Consider the following 21,105-nt stretch of genomic DNA (forward strand, 5'->3'; position numbering starts at 1 on the left):
GGAAGTCACCCTGCCACATTCAGCCACAGTACCCAAAACAAGAGACCTTCTTCAAGTGGCTTGAGCAACTCCGAAAAATCAGATCTACTAGCATATTTGTTAACCAGGTTTGAAAGGAAACGTGCACCTGAGGAAACAGAATAGCCAAGCAGTGCAATGACAGTGTCTAAAAATAAGATGTCCTCTTGTCTGACTATGGTGTAATAACAAAACTAGTAAGTATTACAAGAAAACATAGTGCAATCCTGTTACGACCATGTCTGCTACTTATAGAATATCCTAGAAATAGATTTAGATATAAAACTGTTTGCATACCTCAAGCACTCAAGAAAGGGAAAATGAAGAACAGTAATACATTTCTTAACCTAATATTAACCAACTTGTACTATATTGAACTTCAAAACAAGAAAAAGTAAAACATTTATCTAACCATTTTTCACCAGAAAAATGCTGAGAAGAAAAAGTAAGAAATAAAAATGTGAATTTTGAGGTAAGATAACACAAAACACTGATTTGTTTTCACCATACAATAAATATAAATCTTAGAAAATCTACAGAATTAAAGTTTAACCATCTTTGTTAACTCACCATTCAGGAATAAATACACCTATTGTCGTTACCCCACTGAGAAAGAAGGGTCCTAGTCAATGTGAGTGGTCACGTTTCATTTCTGTATACCCAGTAAAAAACTTACTCAGTGTAACTGGCAAAAAATAAATTATTATAAAGTATTTCACTCAGATTCATGTCTGAGGGTTTTTTTTTAGGCTGTCAATTTAAAAAACGATCATCTAAGCTTCAATCGGAACTGGCCCCTAGGCACTTTTTGCAGCTTGATTGCAGCTTTAAGCATCCAGCCCTAAGTACTTAACAACAAATTCATTTTCTGGTTTGTTAAAAGATGCTCTCTGGCCATTGATGGCCTACAAAGAGGTCTGCCTGCTCAGGTCCTGGCTCTTGATGCAAAGAACTGCAAAAAGTCAGCAAAGAAGGGACAACAGCTGAGTTCCTTCCTCACTAGCAAGCACATTGATCTGCTGAAGCTGCATTTACTGGGGAATGGGATAAAAAGTATCCTTCTAGGCTACAATTTATATGCTTACCTCCTAGTTTAAAAAATAAAAATAAAAAAATTCCTACAGCATTTGATTGTGTTCCTCCCTGGACTGCTCTCCTCATTTTCTTGTGGACTTCTCTCTTCCAGAGGCCTTCTGGGTTGGGAGATACTCTACCATAACAAGAAGAGTGTGGAGATTAGAGAGCTGTGATTTAGGGTTTAGCAGTGGAGAGAGAGCTTGCAGTTAATGGAGCTGCCCTGTGTCTGACAGGAGAAAGAAAATACAGAATGGAAAAACAGAAACACGATAAATTTAATGACACAGGAAACCAGAAAAGGAAGAAGTGCCTGGAAAACAGATATGCTGAGAAGTGAAACCAAACATGGATCTCTGTGAGGAAAAAAGAAAGCTTCTTTCTTTCCTTCTTTCAAAAGGCATGATCACAGCCCTATTAAAGACACTACTTTGTGCCTTTTAGAAAGGTCACTCCCTGTGCTGGTCAGCAATGAGACCTCAGGATGCTCCTACGCATGCTCCTACAACATTACTACCCACATAGCCCTGCACCACCACATAACTGCATAAATTGTCTGCCTTTTTGTGAGATAGGCAGAACAAGAACATAAATAGCATTACAAATCATGGCTGAAATGCGGTGTCAGATGTGTGTGCAGTGATTTACAGATCAACCTCCTTGTAATATGTATTACTCTGGTCACTGCTACTTCAACTTCACATGCAACGAATAGTCACCTTTCTTTCTCCCTCACCTTGCAGTTAAAAAACAAACAAAAAATCCCAAACAAATAAAAAAAGGAACCGAAGCGAGCTAAATAGCTTTACCTTCTACTTAGCAGAAAAATATCACTGCAGACCTCACTATTTAACCTTCCTTCCCCCATCAAACTCCTGCAGCCAAATCCTCACTTTTTACACTGTTTCAACCCTGATATTTTTTACAAGCTTTTAAAGCCTGTATACTTACCTTTTTCTCAGCATTAAGAAATTATTTCTCAAAGTAATCTTCACTGATCAAATGCACACATCGAGATGAGTCTAAGCCTGTATGCAAGTAAAGTGAGGAACTAATTTCAGAATCCATTTACTTATTTTAAAATTGCTATTTGTAGTGTGAACACAGAGTCTACACTCGCACAACAGTGAACTAGTTTTTAAAACCAAAATGTTCCAATTTGATTCACTTTTTTTTCTCTACAATCAATTACTCCCTTGAGATCTGGGAAACCGAATAGCTACCTATGCATCTGAGAATGGATCTTCAGTTGCAATCAGTGGGGCTATGCCTGTTTAACCAAAGGAAGAGTGTTCCAACTAGTCTAAAAAAACCTAACTAATAAAGAAAGGATCCCTTCAAATCTCTTCATTTTCTGCTTCATCAGATAGAGTGACTAAACACGACAATTTAAGGATGTTCAGTTTACATAAAAGCAATACCTATTGCAAAATTCTTGGCAATTTGTTAGATGTACTGGATCTACGCACCCAGTAAAATCTTATGAAAAAAACATATTTTCATTCATTTACAGCAAAATGCATTTATTCACACTAACTGAAAAACACGTGATTGCTCATTCACAGATATTTACATGTACTTATTAAATTAGTACCATCATCAGATGATTTTTTTTATATAACAGCAATTATATATCTGTTCATTGAGAGCCTGTAAAGACTTTTTCAAGAAACAGTAAAATATTGGAAATTACATTTTACTACATAGCAATACACTAACCAAATTTCATTCTCACCCAGCTTACTGACTTGATAATATTTACTCAGTGCACCTTAATTCAAAACAATGTTCACTGCCTTGAATGCTTTTACACTGATCTTAACTTTTGACAAGATTAAAAATACCATTAATATTTAAAAAGCTTTGTTTACATTTGGTGATTGAAAAACCTAGGGACAGCAACAGCCAAATTCAAACTCTGTATTTGCTAGAAGCCTGATTTTCTTCATCTTGTAGCCCTAAAAGATTAAGCTTTTTAAAGTGGCATTACTTTCAGATAGTTTCCAGCAAGTTAAGGCTAATGTCCCAGTGACTAAAACAGTTTTACATGCATTTTGAAGTCTCCACATGCTACTTGTGAGAAACGCCAGGACTAGAGCAGGCAGCTCAGAAGACGCCTATTAGTTGATCGGTGGCGCGCTGAATCACTGCAGGCTGGCAGGAGTCGACTCTCCCAGCCAGGGAAATCAGAAGCGCTGCAGAAGAGAGTCAGAAGGCTTTCACGGGAGCTCTTACACAGGAAAAAGCTGATTCTCTCAGTAGAAACTAATTAAGCAGGATGAATTATGTAAAAAGTGCTCATTAATAAACATGAGACAGTGGACTGACTAGAAGAGCCAGACGCTTGCTCCAAACTCTGATAAGTACCAATGTAATTCATAAAAAACAAAACTAAGTGAATGTAACCAGTACCCTGAAAAAGTTATTACACATTCTATATCATATTATGTATTGGTATGAAGACTCCCTCCTTAAAAACAAAATACCCTTTTCCCATAGCCTTGCTGTCACGTCTGCCTTACTGCAGTTGGATAACGACAACAAGAGATTCCTGCTCCGTGTTTTGCAGAGTCCCTTCTCACAGGTTTGGCCTATCAAATGTTCCTCTGACAAAGACTTCAGCTAGGATTTTGTTACTGTCTTTAGCGTTAGATGAGTGAAGATTACAGTTTAGATTAGAGTGAGTCTGATTTAGGATCAGACGCAGGCTACCCCTTCATTTTCAAACTATGGTCCCCGCACAAATCAGTCGGCTCCAGCCATGACGAATCAAACAAGAATCACGAAGTGAAAACGAGTCTTTCACGTTGGCTAATAACTTAAAAAGTTCAAGTGGCATGTGAGCAAAACAGTAAAAGAATAGGGAAAGGCATCTTTCCAAGGAGATTGAACTCAAGGAATTTGGGAAAATGTAAGTGCGAAGTAGCTCTGGAAGTTGTAATTTTTCTCCGTTTCCTTCAAAGGCTCTGGTCTTAAACTCCCAGTAGTTTCAGGTACTTCACAGAGAAAAATAAACAACACGTCCTACATTCATTGATATTTTTTCAAACTTAGAGCTAAGGGATGATTTCATTAATATGAAATTTGAGAACACCACATTTGAATCATCCCCGTGGACAGACAGAGTTGAAGGAATTTTGCCCAAACTTTCTGCAAAGTCCTCCTTGGAAAGATAGTATGCTGAAAACTATAACCATAAAATGTAAACATTCTTAGAGTATTATAAAGGGATGGAAAGAATGAGCAACAATGAAAACTGCTTGAAATCCTAAAGAAAAGAAAAGAAAACCAAAAAAAAAAAAAGAAAAAAGAAAAAAGTCCAATAACATACCCTTATACCATTGGCCATTTACATTCAGCTTGGTCATCTAAAAACTAAAAGCTATTATGTCTTCTTCAATTTACAAAAAGCTGTTTATGCTGTTCTAGTCAGCTAATTACTACACAGTAATTCACATGCTCTCTCTCCTAGATGATTCTTTAAAAGTCTTTTCAGGTATTAATTTGAGACAGAGTACTGCTATTTAAAGCACTCCTATTTTACAGGCATTAAACAGGGGAAAAAAATGGAAAGAAAATAACTCAAGCTTACACAGTTTGAAACTAGCCTGGGGGTAACAAAGATCTTACACTTGGACTATAAACGTCTGCAGATAAAGGTAATGTTTTGTGTAAATTATACTTTCCTCACTGTTTCCCCTCCACTCTGCTGTTTTTATAGCAAGGTAAGATAAGGTCGTACCAGGTTTAAAAACGTGGAAAAAAAAAAGAAGCAACCTACACTTATTGGCACTTCTTCACACATTTCTTTTTGCTACAACCATCCTTCCCTCCCCCCTTTATTTTTTTGATTTTTACACAGTAGTTCAGGCAGCTTAAGATTAAATGATTTGAATGACAGACTTGAAAGGTAAAGCACTCCAGTTTACCACTACTTTTCTATAGCAACAGAGTATGAATGAAAAGGGAATAAATGGCACAGTAGTCCTTTCAAACATACCCCCTTCTTCTTCCAAGAGCATTCTTTTTATTCCCCTCACTTTCAATTCAAGCCATTCACAAAGGATTAGCATAACACATCTTTTTATGCTTGTAAGGGTTACAGCTGTAATCGCTTCACCTCATCACTTTACTTAGAAATCCTGTCTCCAGAGGAGTAATTCGATTACTCATGACAATCCAACTTTTGCCTAAGCAAATAGAAATTCATTATAGTGCTGTACTGGTGCATCACTTTACTTACAGTGGATGAGAAAATATACCCCAGCAATATGAATAGTTGGTGTGAAAGGCGGAAAGCAATTGTTGCCTAACAAAAGGCTAACGACAAAAGAAAGAATGACTAGCAGAAATTCTTACTCCCACTGGCATAGTGGCCTCAAAACTAGTAATGACCTGCATTTTTTTAAAGATCTTCGTTTTCAAATGGAAATGCAAAGCCTATAAATGGACGAGAACATCAAATTGCCTCCGCGTAGTCTTCAGCCATGTATGAGGCAAGTGCGTGTAACAACCTGAGAGAGAGCGCTTTTGCACAGGCTGAGAAATCAGATAGCAGCACCTTCTGTTGGGGGGAAACACATATATGTACACATGCTAGTGCTTGTAATGGCTTCCCTCGGTTTCCTTCCAAAACTCTAAAAAATACATGATGCACTCTGAGTGCATATTGCTCAGGAGTAAAACTAGTATCGTTCCTAGCAACTGACAGTGGATAAGGATAAAAGAAAAAAAATGAGGACAACTGGCACCTCCAAATGACTTCCAGTTGTCCATATGCCCAGAAGCATAAATCTAAGAAAAGCTCTTGCTGATTGTGGCACAGAAGGACGGCACTTGGGGCAGTAGCACAGATGCCTGGATCATGCCATTTAGAAGTAGAGCATTTCATTTTATTTTATTTTATTTCCGTAGAGTGATTTAAGATGCCCAGATATAATGGGATGAGTTCTCAAAGGCAGCATTTGTCATGCCAGAGGTTTAGGAGTATTAGGATCCAGCCGACAAATCTTTAGCTGTTAGACTGGCTTAGGTTTGTTTTCAGCTTTCTGAGCTCATAACTACCTTCTTGATTTTTATTTTTACAGATTTCTGAGGATTTCAGAACAACATATGGGTGGCATTAAGAGCATTAAGGATTTATAAATTTGTATCATCATGAGAAAAACACACAAAGTCTAAAATATATATTTGAGGTTAAATGCAATCCCTGTACTACTTGTGGTTAAGTTAAAAGTTGATGTGTTCACGTTCACTTTAAGGAGAAAAACAGAAAACATCCTGTTTACAGTAACCATATCAAGTAAGCATTCCAGACTTACTCATAGGAAAAGCAGTTCATTGTATTTGCTTCAGTCTACTTTTTTTTTTATGTGAAATTTCTTTTTAAGTTAAATACGCTACTCTTTTACATTCTTGTGGGCACTTAATCTTTCTTGTGAGGTATGTGTACTTTACGGTGACTGGACTATCAACAATAATTCTGATACTGAGCCCTTTTTGTCTCAAAAATCTCCAAGTATCCATAAGACAGCATCTTTCTTCAATACTACCCATGAGAATTTACTAATGATCACATTATTAGAAAGTGGAGAAACTGAGTACACGGAGTATCAGCCAGACTTTAAAAGGAAAGTCCTCAGAGCATAAAAACAATAGTTGGCTATTGTTATTTTGTAAGTCACTGTCCGACATGCACACAACTGCAATATTTATGCTCGTTCTATAGAGGTAAAATATCTGCATTTTCCTTTTGCTCCTTAGTCAAAAACACAGCAGAGCAATCCTCCATCCAAACCCCCACACGCTGATCCTGATGAGATGTCCAGTTCCAAAGGAGGACTCTACATCTAGACAGAGAAATGAACTAAGATAGTCCCAGGTTTCAGCCTTCGATTCATAACGCAAGCAATGGAGCAAATCATTTAGATCCAGGAACATACGTGCTCTTCTGTATCCTGACAATTTTTGATTTGCATTGCTTGCTTGCTGAAAATCAAGTTACGATGTCAATTTTTATATGAATGTGTTGTTAAAGAAACAAGCTGTTTTGTTCACAGAAAAGAAACTCTGATACACTGTGCAAAGAACACAGGTATAATGAGAACAGTATCATAATGGAAATAAGAACTTTTTTTTTGGTAATAAATAACTCCCACCAGAAATACATTGCGTTTAAACTAGATAGCAATAATAACAACAATATATTCACAAAGAACACAATGCTTTTGGAAAAGACAGCACAAGCATGAAAGCATGGATCCATAGTTCATATTTCTCATGCAAAAATAGAAACAAGTCTTCAAAGATTTTAACCAAGTTAAAAACAGGCTTAGAAAATGTAAACATCAAAAGCTAAACCTGAGCAGGCTCATGCTTACCAGATTATGTAAGTATTGTTTTTAGTGTTCACTATGACGATATCTTTTCTCACTTTGCTGTAAAACATCTAGTTAGGCACCCAGTCTGGAGATAAAGACCACTACAGGTCTCAAAATAAATATTACACTTCTCAAAATTAATACTACAGAAACATTGGCATGATTGAAAAAAAAAACTTTAAGTTGGCTAACAATTTTAAATATTTATTTAGTTTCTATTTCAGGATTTTTCATTTATGTTTCTGTCTCAAAAATACTATATATAAAATCACATTTTTGAGTTGCAAATCTGCACTTTTTTTTTTTTTTAACAAATAGAATTCACCACAGTATAAATTGGTTCTAACTACCTTAACCATATTCAAACAGGAAACAGCTACATCTTCAAAGGGGAAGAAAAAGATAAAAGTCTTCCAGTCAGCTTATCCTACATTATTGTATTCCCCCCTTAGACTAACAAATGAGCAATGACAAGTGTGTGTTATCTTCTTAACCGCACATCCATTTCATAGAAAATTACACACTGAATGACTACTATGTGCTTTGTAGCAGAATGAAAACAGTACCAGTGCATTTCTGGATATCTCTAAAGGTAGTCTCCAAGAAACACTCGGAATCAAAGCTGGGACACAGAACTGCTCGAGCTTATTCACACCAAAACGGTGTTGAGTAAACTGATAAAGCAATACATTTAAATACCTACTGCTATTACCAAGTCTATTTTTCTGGAAAATCAAGCTTCAAAATTACCTTTTGAATGGCCTCAATATTGCTAAACTTTATTTTTAACAAAATAAGATCTTTAAACTGTCAAACTTCAGTGATTAAGTCAATGATCAGAATCATTGATGATAACAGTTGAGGAACGTCACTGTCAGAGCTTTCAATACTCCATCTACTCAGATAAAGTATAGTAGATACCTTTAAGATGATTTGTTGCAAATCTTGCATTTCTTATTATGTACTGGTTAGCTATAGTAATGGCAAAATTTGGCTTGATGAAATACAACTAAATACAGGGCTCAAAGACTCTCCATCCATGACTGAATGGAGTATGCTGTATAGCCAATATGTTTTGCTTTGGAGAGAGAGAGAGAGAGAGACAGAGACAGAGACAGAGAGAGAGAGACAGAGAGACTGAGACTCAGAAATATCGCAGAAGCGATATTTCAAAGGTGGAAGCAGTAGTATTTTAAGAAGTTTTACCATCTGATAAAAAGCAGACATCACTCAGTCCTGCAATTTTGAAAATCTAGTCAAGTGTCTTCTTTGGCATATGGACGCTTCCTAATTATTCCAAATCTAAGGGTGTGTAATTAGAGCTGTCGCTGTTTTGTCATTCTAGTAGCGTGACCTCATCTCAGCAGTAACAGAGGCTAGATCCCAAGTGTGGACTCTCTCATGAGACCCACAGGTTTGTTCTGAAGGCCTAGCTATGTACAACATGCTACGTATCTGCCCCAACTGCTTACCACCTCTGTGGACCAGCTGGTGGCAGACGAGGCAGTATGTACTCGCTGTATGCAGCAGGTAGAACTTGGAGCTAGGCTGCTGCTCCTCGTCTCCTCCAAGGCATGGGCAAACAGAAGTCTGCCCAGCCTTGGCTCAACAGCTGGGTCATCAGTCAGCCATGAAATCTAGAAGAAGCCAAATTTCTTCAAACCATATTCAAAATGCAATGCAGCTACCCTGTCCCTGAAGAAGAAAGGCTCTACTAAGCTTTTCTAATCACAGACCCAACAGGACACAGGATTCCTGACATGAGCAACTGAATACACTGCCCTGCAATTGAGGCTCTGCAGGTCAAATGACTGCCCTGTAAATGCTGCAGCACTGTATGTCTGTGATCTATCAAGATGATAGATTATGATCTATCCAAGCACCACAGACTTCCTTCTCCACCAAAACAAATTATTTTACATAAGTAATGGTATTTTTCTAAAACTGTTCCTTGAATGGGTTACTCAAAAATAAAGTACAAAAGATTCGTACTTCCCGAAATGTTATGGGTAACACTTCATTTTTCAGCTTGTTCTATTCCATGGCTATAAAATTACATTGTCTAAATTTCATCCCCACTATTCAGATGAGCATGCAGGAGGCTATAATTTCTGTTGCTTGATTCCCTGCATACACAAATTGATTTCACTTTCTGGGAATGATTAAACTTTTCAGTTAGGCCTGAATTCTATCTATATTAATAAAATTGTTTGATTTGGCTAAACAACATTACGTTCCAGAGCTTATGCACAGCAAGCAATAACCTTTTACACAAAGGCAACCAAGTTACCAGCTTTCCTATCTGGAGAATCACATAATGAGATTCAGTTTGCCATCTCTTATATAGAGTGAGATTTTCTAAATTCTGTTCAAAAGCAAAATAAGAAATTGGTAGATTTACAACTATATAGTGCCTGTTGCAAACAGCCACCATCCATTCCCACCTACATGTGTAGCACAAACCAAGCTGAGAAATGTAAATGGTTGGTAACAGCAACGGCACAAACAGATCTCCTACTGCAACTTGTCAATGAAACAGGCAGAAAATGTAGAAATTCTGGATGGTGATAGTGTATATCAGAATTAAGGTACCCACTAAAAAATGTCTGTACTTGTACAAACCAACTGCTTGCCATACATTTAGGCAACTTTAATATGCGTAACCATAAATTTCCCTCCTCATCCATCTCCTATGGAAAGAGAGGAATCCTTTCACTGCTGTTATGAACATAAACATAGGAGCAAAAATGCCTTCAAAAGTTTTTGAAAACAGTCAACCATCTGGTTTTCCTGTTCTTGCCTTGTTATTGTTTTAAAAAATATACCTTTATATCACACGATTTACAAAAAAATATGACTTACATCTCCTATAATTAGCACTTTGAAATGGCACATTCAGAAAATAAGCCAGAATCAGGGATAGAAAGTGAGCGATTATGAAGCCTCTTTTACATAAATACATAAGGATTTCGTTTTATTGTCACAAAAAGTGGCCCATTCTCATGGCACTGTGAAGTGTACAGATGTCATCAGTTTCGCTACCATACTCACTTATGCCATACAGTGCCGTTCTGGTTTTAGTTGCATGCTCTGATGGCATAAGTACCTATTCTATGCCAGAGCAGAAAATCTTCAGCCAATCCCCCACACTGTGAAACTGATGATACATAACTGAGGATTTGCCTTAAACTTACCCATTAAACACCTCATCATGCTACCTCTGAGCTTTTCTTCGCATTTTAACTGGCCACAGAAACTGGCTTTAGGCAATTTGCTGTCCAACGTCAGAACTTGGTCTGGCGTAACAGGACCTACTGTAGTCTTGCTTCAGTGCTGACAATTTGACAGCAATTTAAGAGTCCAGCATTCAAGGTAACATCCTGCAGTTCTACAGCAGCAAGTGTATGAGAGCAGCCCACTGGAAATGGCTTGGATGCTTGACGCAGAGACTATAACTGGTCCAAGTTTTGTAGCCACACAAAGAAGGGCAACAACTACTGCACAATAGATGTGCACTTTTGTTTGAAGCCAGATGTCTCTTATTTCAGACATGCTGTTATAAAGTCCTAAATGCTGTATTGGCTTTTGCCATCCCCTGCATGACTTTGCTGACATCTGTGGTGTTCTGAAAAAGTATGCTGCTGAGGTAGCAGAGCTGTTCTCACAAATTTCGGTAATATATTGTCAGTGCACGCTACTGCCTCAGGATATTTTCCACCACAACAAGGTTAGAGCAGCACCTCTCTATGCTAATGGCCGGACCAAATCACTTGGCAGAGGGGCTGAAACAGTCAATAATGTGTTGTCTGCTTACATATGTGTGAATAAGCAATACTCGGTCATCAGCAAAGAGCAAGTAACGCTAGTCAGCAGATATGTGACCTTTGATTTAATGTTCAGGTTAAATATTCTACCATCTATATGGTATTGAATGCGGCTACCTTTCCTGTTGACTAAACAAATCAAATGTTAATCAAAGTGGCAAAGGATGCAATCTGTTTTGTGACCCTTCTCTGAGAGTGAAGGGTTCTGGAAGTCCATCTTGATCATTAACCTTTAATACCATGTCACTGTGAAGTGCGGAGAATATTCACAATCCTTTGTAGATTGTTGATTTTGCACAGAATCCTCTACACACTTCCAAAGCTGACAGGACTAAAAATCACATAAAGGGTTGTAATTCCACTCTCTACAGTCTGAATTTACCTGGCTATAAAACCCACTTCAACAGTTCCTTGACCAGATGGATATGCAGGGGGACCTTCCAGAAGGGACGGTCTTTTTGAAAACGATTTGGTTATCATACAGCTTTCTGTATGAGAAGAAGCAGAGAAGAAAGCAAAGTTTGTACTCATGAACTGCAGAGCAATCATTTCCTTGCACAGCTGACAAAGCATCAGTCTCTGTATTTGACTAATTTGGCAGCGCTGCCATTCAAGCATGCTGATTTGCTCTGCAACTTGTTTGACAGTGTTTAAGAAGTGCTACTGCATCTGGCAATGCTGCTCCATGTTTCTAGTCAATTAGCTGTAGAACTTCATTTAGCACTTTGTCAGAGATGACAAGCAAACAGTTTAATAAACCATTGTAATGTTCATGACAGTGATGAGGAATTTCCTTTTATTTAGTTAAAAGTGCTTGATTAGTAACAGAGAAGCGTGGTGATGTGGATGTCAAGGCCATAAACTGTTTCCAAAATCAATAAGCACGCTTCTGATTTAGATGACACCAAAGTTGTTCTGCTGTTCTTTGCCCATCACTTTTTTCTAACACAAAGCCCTGCCCATACTTTCTGTTCACATGTATAGTAAGTAGCTTGACTGCTTGAAAATATTCTTTTTTCTATTCAAAATACCTCTGTGTTAGGTAGCTGTTAATAAGATGACCAGTAACTGCAAAGATTACCATCTCTCCACTGAGATGTTGTGTACCAATAAAATCTTCTATGGCTTTTTTTTTGTAGTTGGACTACAGTAGCTTTGATCTTAAGCTTCAACTTCTTCTAGGAGTTTTAAAGCATACGACCTCTCTATGCAGACTTTTTCGCTGCACCTGAAGTTGGTGAAGACATTACCTTCCCTCGCCCTTCATCACTTCTCTCAAGCACATACTGTCACTTTTGCTCTGCTTTCATATCTGCTTGTGCAATTTTTCTAACCTGAGAAACATTTTAATTTAGTTTGATTGACTATGCTAAGACTGTTTATTTTGGATAATCTGAGTGAGATTAGAGATTTCTAACAGGGATAGCAATGAGCAGCTGGCAGTTGCTTTTCCACCAGCTCTGTGACCACGAGTCAGACAGACTTTCAGAGAGCTTGATTTTTTACCAGAGCTGGCATATCAGCATGATCTACAGACATCAGTTCCTCATTATTAACAACAGTATCCTCAGTCTGCCACATATAAGACTTTGATAATATTTTTACTTCACCAATGATGAGTTGTGCTATAGCATAGTATGGAAGCTGGGAGTATTTCAACACTGAATGCATCCATGAAGTCTTTGGTATGACAGCATGTCACGACTCCGGGTTACTCACAACTAGCTAGCGCTCACAGCATAATATTGCTACTAGAGTGCTATTCCAGTTTTTACTATCACTTCCAAAATAACGTAGAATTTGCCTGCAAACTTCCAAATACAATAAACGTGCATATTAAATCCTCCCAATGCAGTGCACCATTTCATGGAACTTCATCCTTGCTGCAGAACACTGACTGGATGAAAACAGTACCAGTAATTCCTAGAGGCCCTTTTCTCCTCCCTTCTTTGAAGAAACAGCAATGCCTCTTATTGGAGCTGCTCTGATGTTCCACCACGGCCCAGATAAGCCGAACTATGGCCGCTCCTCCTGGGCCAAATGTGCACACTGGCTGCCTGTGGCTGCAGTCTCTGCCTGCTCCACCTCACACGTTCTTTAACTCCGGGCATTGCAAGGCTCCGTTCTGCCCAACGGTATAGCTAATTATAATGTAAAATGAAAGTGGACTGTCCGGGTGGAATGGTGCTCATGAGTGCAGTCCTATCAGGTGATGACAGAGTATGCCTTCTGTAAATGCTTGTAAAATTACTTAAGTCCAAAAATTACCTTGAATATGACACAAAGAAGGTAAAGATACAAGAAAAGGCAGGCAAGAAATGGTGAAAGAAAAAGAACAGAAGAAAGGTGAGATAAAGTTGGAACAAGAAAACTGCAGTACTACCAAATGGAAATGTGAATGGTCATTTTAATTGCATGTCTGTTATAAGAGGAATCAGAATTTTTTTATTGCAGTTAAAAGTTTAATAATTTCTGTAAGAACTGTAAGTTTTTACATTTATGTCACCATATTCTTTGCATGCAACATATTCAATGCCCAAAATCTGATTCATGAAGTAATGTTCGTAGCAGCTAAAGAGACCTGAGAAGCCAGGCACTTGCTATAAGAGCATATACGCCGAGATGCTGCTCCTCCAATTTAGAGCAGCAATGGTCTCAACATTCATTCTCTTAATATTTAAACTAGAATACTCTACTCTACGTCTTACTTCTAAAATTCTTATTCTCTAGTTCCATTAAGGTTCCTAAGACTCTGTAAATGCTATAAGAAAGCTGAAAAGTTATTTGTTAAGCATCTATGCCAAGGTAAGTACTGAAACATTTCAAAATCAAAGAAAGCTAGTATTTATCAAGTCTTTGGACTCAAAATTTCTTCATTCTAGTGGTGGATGGTTTTAATACGCTGAACTCTATCATTGGTGTTTCTTCCTACAGACTTACCGATTTTAAAAAGTCTAGCATGTTCAAAAAGAAACAAAACTTAATATTAACTTAAAAAAGTAATAAGCCCATTCACTACACAATATGTTTAAAAACAAAGTTTTCTAGAAAAGCTACTAGTTTTATTCAATATATTTATTAGATTTAGTAATCCATGCAACGTTTCTTTCTAAAAGCAGTCAACTCCTCTTTCAAAACATAGGAATAAACCCATATGCCTGAACACTTAGGGAAGGGGCTAAAGACTTGAAACTATTTCTGTTCATAACTACTCTCAAATATACTTAAAATAAATGGTTCCGCTGTAGTTGATGGACAAGCTAATACAGAGGATTATAAATAGGCCTAAGTTCTTTATCTTTCTAGAACTGTTTAGCTAGGAAAAGGGAAAATAACAGATTGTAAAATGTTGCTTTTTTTCCTGCAAATGCATGCAAGGTAATTTTTAGACATCTATGCTGTTTCTCTTATATGTCTCTTCTATCAAGATATCTGAATTTCTATAACCTCAAGTAATGCCTCAGATATTAAAAAAATGTAATTTAGATTTTTTTTGCTGTTCCTCCTATAAGGAACCCTTATTTCTTAGTGATGTCACGTAACAAACAAAAAAGAATACTTCTGTTCAATGTCTTGTAATTAAGTATGAGATGCACATTCTCTTAAAATTTCTCTCCATGCGTATCAATCACGTTGCTTCACTTAAATCCTATTGTCACATTAAAAAATACTGAATTCCTTTTTCTTTAAATCAAATTTTACTAAGTTGAATTCCATGATTTTGTTACGATCCCTGCTTCTAGATTTCTGGAAATATCCCTCAATTATGGCATTTTTATAATCATTATCAAATATTCCATCAAATAATCATTCTTTTTTTATATACAGCCAAAGGTAACACTCATCAAAACTGGCAGATATGGTGGCAGTGATCTACTGCAATTTCATATACGGAAAAGGAAAAAATGCCACACAAAAATTCTGTTTCCATCTCCGGAAAGCTTGGCAAGTCAGTAAAAATTTCCCCTCTGTGAACTGAAGAATAGTACATACAAGTCCCCTGAAATTTAGTTATATTGGTATCTTTTTGCTGTGAATGAATGAAAGCAAGGATATGACTTAGGCAACATCTGCATTCTTTTCTAAATTTAGGTCTCAGGCACCTACTAGGATGCTATAGCTAAAAGTCATTTTAGGAACACTGATCCAAACATAAAAAGAGCAGTAAAGGGAACTTCATTTAGTGTATGTTTAGCATCTGATAGCTTCTCTTGTTTGTCTATTAGTTAGCCAGTAACACAGGCATATCTGAGCATCCTGCTACATGAGACAATTTGACTTTCACAAATTTCCCTAAGAGCAGAAACATCATCAGGAACAATTTCAAGGAAATAATTATGGTCTAGACAGATTTATGACTTCTAAAGACCTAATCCAAAGCACATTAATGTCAGTGAAAGGACTCCCATTGACATCAAAGCCCTTCGGATCAATCCCCAAGTGCTGTGGGAATGAATTCAGAGCAATAATGATGGTGAACTAAATACACACTTGCAGTTGAAATGTTACCACCCAGACCTTTTTATTTCTCAAATCAGATTAAAAAGTCATTTTCTACTATTTCACAATTACTTCCAGATGCACATCATCTCAAATGGCATTTTCATCCATCTGCATGAACCAATCATGCATAGAGATGGAGAGTTTCTACGTTGCCTGAACTAGTAATACGAATGAAAAACATAAAGGAAAATAATTTTGGAAGCAGTGAAGTTCATGTTGTAAATGCGGGGGAGAAACACTGGATAGTATTTATTCCTTCTAAATACTTTGGGATAGAGCTGACAGTCCCACCACTTACTTACTTACTGCCATAGTAGTTTTTTTTCTAATTACATTTTCAATATTTTTCTCTAGTCTTGTAAACAAACAAACAAAAATCCTAAAAAGGATACACACAAGTTAGCGTTAGCCTCAAACTTGGCAGCCTAAAAACTGTCAGAAATGTCAACTTCATACATTCTCTGCCTAATAACAGCTCTGCTGTCCCTTCTGTCCTCTTAAATGTCTACTTACAAGATAAATAATTTGAAGCATCCCTCTTCTCTGACCATGTTACGTAGTTTCATTCCCTTTGCAGTCAATAAAATTTGAGATTGTAAAATGAAATGCCAACATAGTGTGCTAGTAGAAATCCATTCAAATTTTTACACATTCAAACTCAACTTGAAGATGTGACTGATCAGTCATCAACATAATGTGTTAGTCTGAAATGCTACCAGTCCATTACAAAAATGGTGTATTCACTTGTCTGGAAATACATTGCTTAGGAAGGTTCAGTTGTCACCTATTCGCTACAATATAGGCATGCTATGTACTGAACTCTGCCCTCCTAAATTAATTTTAGTAAGTTTGAGAATTTTCTTTAGGAAATTATATGCAATGCTGCTGAATGATTTCCTAGCATAACTCCATCCTTCAGTTCCTAATGAACATCTGACCTACTGCCTTAGTCTCTGTATCCTTCACTGCACTTAGGAAAACAAGATTTTTTTTTTTCTTCTTCAGTTACTACATGGGTAAGAAACCAGATTACTAGAGGCAGAGTAATGCTACTACCTAGATTTAAAAAATAATGAGGTAGAGAACTATGAACTCTTTTTTTAAAGAAATTGATGCTGATCACTGGTTACTAAAAGGATCTGAATGGGAAGGAAATTAAGGTTGATAGAGGAGGGCAATATTGGCTGAAAGTATCCAAGGAATTAAAATAGTTTATTTTGTAAATACATAGTAGTAATGGAAATGGTGTTCTAGACATGTTCTACCCACTACCTGGGACACAAAGAATTATTTCTAGCCTGATTTCCTAAAGAATCAAAGCGTATGTGATCAAGCTGCAAACGTGTGCAACTTCCATACTCTTTCACCACATCCAATAACACGGGACTCTGTTGGCTAATTCAGTTCTATCTGCACAAGGGCAAAAGTCACGAAGTCATTTAATTCTTATAAGCTTTGAGAAAATAGGTGTCCGGATGGAGGGGGGAATCCTACTATCGCCCTAAATCAAGGCCATCAACAAATCACAGTGGCATTCATCCTTGAGCTGGAAGTATATAGGAACTGCTCATGAGACTACTTTTCATCTGTTGCTATTCCAGTATTTTCTTCCATGAAAAATTAACTCAGTGTATTTTAATGCACCAGACACTAGTAAGACTCTCAGCTTATAATAAAAATGTTTTTTAAGACATGCCAAAAGTAGCAACATGCTTTAGCCATGATTTGGCACCATCTTTTAGATGAGTTCACACTTCAGTGCATTTTGTTATCAGCAATGTAAGAGAACACTGCACCTGGAATACACTGACTGAAAAAATACGAGAGCTCCAATTTAAATTTGCTGACTTTCATTAGTTTGATACCAATGAATAAACTATTTAATCAATTCTCAAAGGTATATGGCAACCCTTGGGAATGATATGGGCGAAACCCCTGGTGCATTAAAATATGTATGAATTATGTTAATAGGGAACTGGCCAAGCAAAAAAATTAGTCAGGGAAATGGCATATCTAAGAAAGTTAAATTATCAAGATTATATTTTCAGGGATATGAACCTCCCCAGCACCAAACCATGACATTACTACCATATTTTTTTTCCATCTCTATATCTTATCAGTGTGAAACAGAAGTTGTAAAATGCAAACTATTCAACTATGAGACATAACAGAAAAATTAGTTCAAATCAGGCCCTTGAATGAGGTAAGAAATAAGAATGATTCACTACATTCCAGACATTGGTTTTAATCTTGAATTTTACTATTAGAGAAATTTTTTTCTTGCCTTTATGTGCACTTTCAATCCTCCCCCCAAGCTCTTTATGTCTTTTAAATGCCTTTCCAACAAGTTCAAAGCGAAATTTCATTTTGATTGGCTAACTGTGGTCTGCTTCGAGTCATAGGACATGACACAGAACTATGCACAACTTCTATAACCGAATCCACAGTTTAGTTAATCTACCAGATTTTAAAAGGATACATTAGACTTACTAAGAGCGCACTAGATAGATAAAGTGAAACAGTTCCCATTTCCTTATGAAAATATTTACTTCAGTGAAACAAAACATTCTTAATAGAGATGCTAAAAAAATATAGCCAGGCTTCTTGGTCAATGATTCAAAGCAAACTAGAAATGTCACTAAGCTAGGTAACTAGATAAATATATACATACAACAATATGTTAAGTATACTTTTCTTCAAGAACAACAAATTATAGTATTATTTTTATGATGAAAACATGGGAAAAGTTGTCAGTATCAGCTTTTCAAAAGCTGTTTAGAATACAAATATAACTCAGCTTAAGATGTATGACTATATGAGACTTTGAAGTGATAATGCCCTATTAAAAGCATTCCTTCTGAGCAAGAGAAGATATTATCTCATAATGTTGCCTCTGCCCACATTTCACATTTATCAATTAAAATGAAGTCAGAGCAAACATTGTTCTTCAGTTCCATATTCAAGGGGTATAGTGCTGACATATGAAGTGATGGAGATACTTCAAGAAAACGTGTCTTTAGCCATGTTGGCAAAGCCAAGATTTACATCACTGCTTTAAGAAACTTGCTGCTGATTTCCCCTCTCCTTCAGACTCCACAAGCACTTGTGTGCACGTGGCTGTTACGGCAGAGGAAGGCATATAAGCAGCTACCATCAGGGCTCGTTCTTTTGCGGACACTGCTTTGAGATCAGTGTACAGAATATGGTTAAGTAAAAAGCAATTTTCTCATAAGCCAGGTAAATTACTTCCCCATTTTGTTATTACTATCCAGTTAATTAGCATGACAGAGACCATTGCTCTCGTATCTGTCATTCCATATTTCTGCCATATCTTAGGATACTTCAGATCCCTTCAAGACTCTCCCTTGCCTCAAATCCTAGCAATATATGCCTGTGGAACATAAATATTTGCTCATGCAAATAAATTTAATTCAAACATTTAATCTTGGCAGGTAAACATAAGAATGATAATGCTGATGTACTTTTCACAGGAGACAGCTCACAGTTTGAACTTCCTGTTTTTATTAAGCTTAGCTCACTTGATGAAAATATTAAGCAATCTTGAGATGTACATTTTACTTTCCAGTTTCCCAGGAAAACATTTTGTTGCCACTACCTTGTTAGAGGCATCAGCTTTTGATTGCAACAAGTTTTGAATTGAAAAGATGCCGATGTGCCACAGCAGTACTTTAAATGCCCGCTTGCTCCTGTCGCCGAGTTGTTTTTATACTGAATATCAATATGCTATTAGAAACAGACAATGAAAGTAGTTCTGGGCCTCCGCGGTGCACTTTTTCAGCATTTCTAACGTCCTTTCTTGTTTATGCTGCTGCTATCAAACAACTCTAATGTTGACACAATCAAGCAACTGAAAGGAATGGCTATAAATACAGTCAAAGCAAGAGATAACAATAAGCAGAACAACCAAATCCTCTTTTGAAGATGAAACAGTATTTTTGAGTGATTATCCTGCTGTACATGGGGGTCAATATGATTTGTTCTCACAGCTATGCAGTCAGTGTTACCCCTGGGCCTCACTTGCTACTAAAAGCCTTCCTCAAATCAACCCTCCCTCATGCCTATCTTACAGTCTGGGCTGTTACCTATGAAATTAACTATCGTGTCATAATTTAAATAAAATTAGACTGGTGGTCTATGCCACCGGCGCTTGGCAACAATTTGTTAGCATAACAGACAGTTTACACCAGGGTGCTCTCCAGTCTCCAGTCTGCCTATCTGCCGCCTGCAGTGCTCCAGCTGCTTAAAAGGAGATCCTCAAAAATACAAACAGAAAAAAAGCTTTACTTATTTTGTCTAAATTCGGAGTATTGTTAGAACAGTAGTGTCTTGGCCCAATGCCAAAGAATAGTAATAGCCCATTACATCTTAAGATAGTCAAGCAGCTCAAAATACTGGGATAGTAGTGGCTCTGGCTCAAATATTTAACTGAAACTCCACATTTCATTAGTTCCAAAGCAAGCTACCATAAAACTTTTGCTCAGAAGGATAAGCCTCTTACCTTTTGTAGCTATTCGAACACATTGAGTTTTGGTTTCCTGTTGAGGAGGGAAAATTAAAGAAAATACAGTCAGACCATGTTCGCTTTCTTCCCCCTTCACATTTCATAAATCAGTCCTAGACCTGCTGGTCAACTGGGGCAACTGAACAAGGTGGCTCAGGGTTTTGGGCTTACGAGTGGGGAAGGCTGAGTAATTTTGCCTTTCCAAAAGCTGTAAGCTGGATGAAACCTTTCTAGACAATGATCTGTACTATCCAGGATAATAATGGCGAGAAAAGATGCAAAGACAGCCCAGACAGCAAAGTTACAGATAGTTCAAAGCAAATGGTAAGTATCCCTACGCGAACACAGAAAAAGGGTACAATGGAGAAAAGGGAAGAATCAGTGATCCTATTAATTTCATGGCACTGAAATTCTGAGCCAGTGCTGACCTCAAACAGTGCTATGCAGCAAAGAAGATACATTTGTTCAGCACTGTGTCCAAACTAATTTGTCTTGCTGCATCCAGATCGTCTTGAAGGGAGTCACCTCAAGCGTGTCTGCAACATGCTCCCCAGCGCTCCTGGGTTTGGAATTAGCTTAGAACCAGCTCAGGTAGCTCTTTTCATGTGACACAGTTAATCTGCAACCTATATAATCTCCCCAGGAAAAATGACTGTAATGTGCTTCAAAAGAACTTGCATACAGAAAGACAATTTTTTTTTTTATCTTTTACTTTTTTTTTCCCCCCTTCAGAAGTCTGGGCAGCAAGTGAAACAAATCTACAAACAGAGAAATGATTTTGTTA

At 37.2% G+C, this 21,105-nt stretch overlaps 1 protein-coding gene across 17 annotated transcripts in view; it reads right to left on the bottom strand.

Annotated features, from left to right (window-relative positions):
• The window catches only part of PTPRK (protein tyrosine phosphatase receptor type K), a 412,420-nt gene that overhangs the window by 49,404 nt on the left and 341,911 nt on the right, over nt 1–21,105 (bottom strand). For all 17 annotated transcript variants that reach the window (XM_068938244.1, XM_068938243.1, XM_068938238.1 and 14 more), the window contains exon 13: nt 20,319–20,355. In XM_068938244.1, the coding sequence (XP_068794345.1) occupies nt 20,319–20,355 (37 nt within the window). The remainder of the gene's footprint in view (nt 1–20,318; nt 20,356–21,105) is intronic.

The sequence above is a fragment of the Struthio camelus genome, chromosome 3 (genome assembly GCF_040807025.1).
Source record: "Struthio camelus isolate bStrCam1 chromosome 3, bStrCam1.hap1, whole genome shotgun sequence".
Lineage (NCBI taxonomy): Eukaryota > Metazoa > Chordata > Aves > Struthioniformes > Struthionidae > Struthio > Struthio camelus.